Here is a 6,274-nt window from a genome sequence, read left to right on the forward strand (position 1 = left end):
CCGTCACTGACGGATCGTCGTAAACTGAAATTCTGATTGGGGTGTGCCATGTAAGCCATGCAGTGCGAGTCACAACTCTGGTTAGTTTCTTCGTGTTGGAGGTTATTCTGGCGTTTCATTCTCTGACTTAACTATGAAAGCAGTATTTACAATAAAGCCCAGCTGGATGAATGCGAGCCTAGAAGCCGGCAATGTCATGTGTGTGCGGCATGTGCGCACTGCGCAGATATCAACTTGTAACTCGAAGTGGAAACGGATGAAGTCGAAATGTTCCAGAATAAAGTTCCGGTATAGAGGCAAATTGACATTCACCCCACTAACGCCCTTGATCAAGTTAGAGAAAACAAACAATCATTAGCAGAACTAGAGAACCAGAAGGAACGCCTCTACACTCTTGGAATATTTCATTAATGTTCTGTGTTGTTGTTTTCGGTCAGCGGGTCTATATCGATTAGATTAGACGTTTTGCATGACAGCAAATGGTATCCGGGCAAAATAGTGAGTTCTCGAAATTATTATGATTATTGATGAAAAGGAGACCGTCACTTTTCACCTGTAAGGCCGGCTGCGTCACGGACTAGAATGTGCGGGCGGTATACCAAATTTTACAAGAAGTAGTTTCGAGCATTTATCACCCGGGAAGCGCAATTATTGGGATATTTGGTGGGCAAGAACCGATTTACAATTGTGTACCACACGACATAACGCGAACTCTGCAACATGGGATAACATTTAGTCATTTCTCGAAATCTCGAAATCCATGCTCATGTTCCACTTTGCATATTCGTAGTATCGAGTTTTAAACATTTTTACTATAGTCGCGTAGCAACGGCCCCCTTTCAGCTACCTAATTTCAGGAGGATTTCACAGACGTAATTACCATAACAAGTAAAATATTTAGCTAGATAAGGTAATATGTATTGAGAACCAAACCTGATGACGTAGATGTCCACAATGACAGGAACACGAATACCACCCGTAGTGATGACAATACCTTATTTCCGTATAACATATTCAATTCGCTTATATCTGCAGGTGGAAAGTCTGATCTCAACACCATTCGAGTTCCAACATCTGTCTAAACGAGAATACCATCTCGAAAATTTTGAAGCGAAGATGCAGGTCCTATATAGTGCCTCGAGGGCGAAAATTTACCTTCTGAATATTTTGTTTCGAATGACGATTTGTTTTCCAATTCAAGTTGAATAGACCGACTGCCCGTGAACATAAGGTATCGAGACAGTAGGCCTACGATACAATTTACAATACTCCCTATGTTCATATTTTAATATATTTTGGACCAGCGAGGTATGATGTTATATCATAATTTAATGCGTAATACTCTCAAATGTGACTATCCAACTTCCGTTTTTCATTGTTATGTCGCGCTTGACTGCTTCTAACTGTTTTGTTCAATCGAACAATCGCAACGAATTGTGAAATGTTATGCGGTAGGCAGTGACGTGCGATCAGTGGAGGCAAGTGAGGCAGTGCCTCACCTCTCACCAGGACGAGTAGAAGAATATTGTGAAAACCTTCAATGAATGCAATCAAAAATTATTGATATTTACCGTCGATGTTCATGAATAACTAAATTTGAACATTTGTTCACCCAGCAATAGCAATTTTCATGTTTATTGTTTAAAAGTGTACAGCGCGAAAGGAGAGCTGGGACACAGGTGAGGCACGGACGAGTTGTGCCTCACCTGCGATAATGCAATTCATCATAAACAGCTCTGAATTTATAATAACTAGTATCGATCAAATGCTATTGTCGCACTGACAATAGTCAGGTGAGGCAGAGACGAATCTACATCCCTTACTATTCGCAAAGAATTGAATATAATCGCAGCACAGGGAAACGGTTACATACAAATACCAAAAATGGTATTACCGAGATCGAACATTTTTTTACCTAAAAAACTGACGATTTTGACCTAAAAATTCAAACTTTTGACATTTTTTCTTGATAACTTAATTTTGACAAAATTTTGACCTCTCATATGCAAATTAGGTGTTTTCGCACAGTATGTTAGAATTGTACTACTTCATTTCTGGTTGAACCTGTCTGTACTTTTGGCCTGAAAAAAACTTTCTTGACATAAAAACTTTATTTTGACGTAATCTGGCCCTATGAAGAATTCCAGTAGTTACATCACGTATTATGGTAGAAGTGATTAAAAAATTTTGTAGTACAACGAAGGATACTTTACTACATTCTCCGGTCTACAGTCTTGCTTCAGTTAGGATGTTGCGGTACGTTGACCATAACACCATGTCAACCTATTCGTTTCATTTGACCGTTATTGATTCACAATGAGCAGAAAATGGGACGTCTACAACGGTAGGCCTATAAAGTAGGTCATAGGCTGTAAAATATCAAATTAAAGTTCACCGACAGTGCAAACATCTACGATACAAACGAAATGCAGGTTGCAAAAAATTGGCTTTGTAAACAATGTTGACACATTTTTGACCTGACGCTGTATTTATGACGAAATTTTGACATGTCGAAAAATCATCCTAGTTATGACACGTAATGTTATGAAAATACCGATAATGGACATTACCGAGAATCATAAGCGTAGCTAGGGTTGCATTTAAAACATATGGTTGTTTAAAACACTTTGTCCTTTTTAAAAAAAAATGTGTTCTTTTAAGTAGTATTATTATGCCATAATTGTGTAAATACTTTCCAAAAACATGAGGTATGAGTATACGGACGACGATTTTCAACCGATATAGCCGACGTATGTACGATATAGGATTGTTGGACCACTCGAAACAGTCGGTTCAACAGCTATAGTACGTAGATATAGATCACTGGTACGGAATGAATGTTCTGATGATGATGATGAACACCGACCGTAAAAAATGCTGCAAGACGATGTAGTCCTGGTTAAAGATATTTTGGTACGTATATGACCGAGGGTGGAAGCCTATTTCGTCAAAGGAGCTATATTTACCCTATATCAATCTACTATGACGTCACAAATGAACATGCATGACCTCGTGGCTTAGAAAATAAAAATAAAAACACATGTTTTAAACGAAGGACTTGTTTTAATCATGTTTGTTTTAATTTGATTTTTGTTTGAAACACAACTCTGGGCGTAGCCAAACGGGGGCCATGCCCGCTCCCTTAAACAAAACAAAAATAGGAGTGTTGTTGGGCAGATTAATAATATTATAAGTAAAATTCGCGATAGTGGCGCTTATCACAGCACAGGTTTTGTGCGCCACTTCTATACTGGTTATTACAATGAATTTGCATTATCCAAATATATACAGCATCGCTCAGTACTATATTGGCATACCAACATGCACATTCAATATACGGAGCTAGCCGACACTATACAATATACAAACATTTGGTTATACAAATAATGAATGTACATGTACTAGCTAAACTATATAAATCGTCCCGAAGATATCACGAATCGTTGTACGCGCCTCCCGATAAATTAACACGAAAACGTGGCCCGAATAAAAATACGCATGATGTACAGAATTGAATATAACTGTATTGTTGTGTGCTGTCTGCGGTTGCAGGAGAATTAGGCACCAGCTAATCAGTTCCAAAAACACACACCAAGGCAGAAAAAGTTTCAGCCATCACGAAGTGCGATCCTAGATCCTAGCCTTGGCCAAAGAACACGTCGGATGTCCCTGTCCTTGCAATCTGAGTCGCGCGGTACAAATGCGACCAGCAGAGGGAAATGTTAGTCCCAGTGAATAAATACAGTTGAGAATCGTGCTCGTCGCACCAAAGGATTTTCACTTTTAATTTGTATTGGAGCATGTGACCTTTCTTTTGAATGTATGTTTCTGTAAGATTACAAAATAACAGCATGTTCAACAAAGTAATTAATGACGCTGACGCCTTACGCTCGCCCTCGAGAAACTCATGATTAGCCTTATCGTGCGGCAGGATCATATGCTGTAAGATGTATGATTTGGTGCCCTCTAAATCTTTGATGACACCGCTTCTATCAACTCTAACGGTAAATGTGATAATGATAATGCATATGCAATATGCAAGTAACCAGAGGTGGTCAAAGTAGTCAAGAAAGCTACTCAAGTAGATGTAGAAGTAGCGACGAAAAAATCTACTCAAGTACGAGTAGAAGTACTTCTTCCATAAGCAACCTAAAACTACTTGAAGTAGAAGTAGAATTGACTGACATTAAATCTACTCAAGTAAGTAAGTAAGTAAGTAGTTGTGAAAACGATCGTAATTCGTTCGCATGGATTGTCAAAAGGTACTAATTGAGCTATGCGGAAGGTGCCGAGCTTGATTCATATTAATGCATACCAGGAGGTATCCAATTTTCGACAGCATAAGCAGTCGTCCGCATCATGGGATGAAAATGATAGTATAGATATGGAAATACGATACTAATCCTCTGTTCACTTGAACAGCACGTTTTAGAAAATATCATGGTATGGCGCACTCCCCCATATTATAAGACCGGTAGTTTAGTCGAAGAGCAATACCGAGAAGTTGTATAGGATACGGTGTAAACACTATGCGCGATTAGTGAACGTAAGAAATATGGTGGATATTGTGTAGCTTTATTTCCGGAAATTAAAGGCATTATACACTTTCTTTTATACTTCAACATGTAGCCTATGTTTTCCATACAAAAGAACTGATATTAATTAGAACTCCAAGTACATGATACTGGGAATTGAAAGTGAAATATAAATACTACTTCTAAAAGCGGAAAATGTATTTTTTGTCTTTAGTCCAGAAATTTTTAAAGGTGGTATGCTAAAAGAGCTCTAAAACTAAAAAAATAGTAGGAGTCTACTTTTCCAGATTAGGACACGCCACGAACTGCTAGATTACGATACGATAAGTAAATGCTAGATTGGTAAACGTCAGTTTCAAACGTCATGATGAAGTACTTCGTTACCAATTTTAGTCAAACGTAAGACCTTGGTAGCTTCCACACCCCCACAATTTCATTCAATTGCTTCTAAAAGAATTCGCGTGAAAGTTATACCGCGGCTATTTTCAATTACATTAGTATTATAACATAACATTGTGTGTGTATAGTAGTGTATTAAATGTCTGTGTATTCATAGGCGCCGACTTACGAGATTACGAGGTGGCGGCCACCTCGTACGAAATGCTCAAACGCCTAAGTGATTTGTGACCAGTAATTAGTAATCAGACGAATCGATGCGACCTCGTTAGAAACGTCTTCGATTTTGATGCGCGCGTGTGCCAGGCCCGTAGCCACGGGGGATTCGGGGGTCGAACTTCCCTATTTGAATCGCGAAACCCCGTAATTTTGAAATGATCATTTTAACTCTAATATTCAGTGGCCATTCAATAATTGTGTTATCAGTGTTCCGTGCGGCTGATTTGCGAGAAACGTGTTGTCAATTAGCGAGAAGAGTATGTGATGATCTCCCGCTGAGATTGTCGCGGAATCAGCTGGTTATTCATTCCTTGCGCGTGGCAATCGTCGCTAGTCTGATTTATCGCGTCTCAAACAAGCCTGGTTCCACAGGCTTGAACAATCGCATCTGCAAAGGCCCAGCTCACACTATATCATCGCTTGCCTGCGCAATCGTATCTGCCTTGACGGCTTTGGCCTGGTGCGCATATGCACGATACGATATCATCGCTGGCCTACACAATAGCATCTGCCATAGGCCTGGTGTGAAAGGTATCATTGCTGGCCTAACTATCGGGTCTCGGGCCTAGCATGTTTCGGCTCCTATCTCTCGCTGGTTTGGAGACAATGCGGTCGAGTTTACTCTAATTAGTGATTGTTTTATGTCATATTGATTAAAAGGCGTCATCGCGAAACTGAATAACATCGAATCGCTGCAAACAGACTTTAACGTGCGTAATTGATTCCCGCTCATTCTTGAACGTAACGATCAGAAGATGTGTATAATAGCTCGAGTTTTGAAAGACGACAAAGGTTTGAAATCGGTGCCATAAAGTTCGGACATTTTGATTTGCGAAAACTGTCGCCGAGACTGCGTAATACGCGCGCATTTTTAATTGTTCACCAGAGATCAGGGACTCGCTAATTGACAGCACCCCCGGACTCTTTGGCAAGCTTATCACACGCCTAAAATCGTCAATACGAAGATATTATATTGCCGCCATTTACACATGTACTTGACCCGTATTGAATTGATGCTATATTGGTGAATTTGAAAACAAAAATCCAAATCCCCCTAATTTTACGACTGGCAACGCGCCTAGCGTGTGCTGAGAAGCACCATCCTACATCTCTCCCGACCAGGC

General features: G+C 39.8%; 1 protein-coding gene across 2 annotated transcripts in view; it reads right to left on the bottom strand.

The window, feature by feature from the left end:
* Positions 1–1,096, bottom strand: part of LOC145434105 (uncharacterized) — a 37,158-nt gene extending 36,062 nt beyond the window's left edge. For both annotated transcript variants that reach the window (XM_080311402.1, XM_080311401.1), the window contains exon 1: positions 934–1,096. In XM_080311402.1, coding sequence (XP_080167528.1) covers positions 934–1,060 — 127 coding nt within the window. In that variant the 5' untranslated portion in view covers positions 1,061–1,096. The remainder of the gene's footprint in view (positions 1–933) is intronic.
* Positions 1,097–6,274: the final 5,178 nt, after the last annotated feature.

The sequence above is a fragment of the Botryllus schlosseri genome, chromosome 2, assembly GCF_051294905.1.
Source record: "Botryllus schlosseri isolate E-star chromosome 2, Bs_hap1, whole genome shotgun sequence".
NCBI classification, from domain to species: Eukaryota; Metazoa; Chordata; class Ascidiacea; order Stolidobranchia; family Styelidae; genus Botryllus; species Botryllus schlosseri.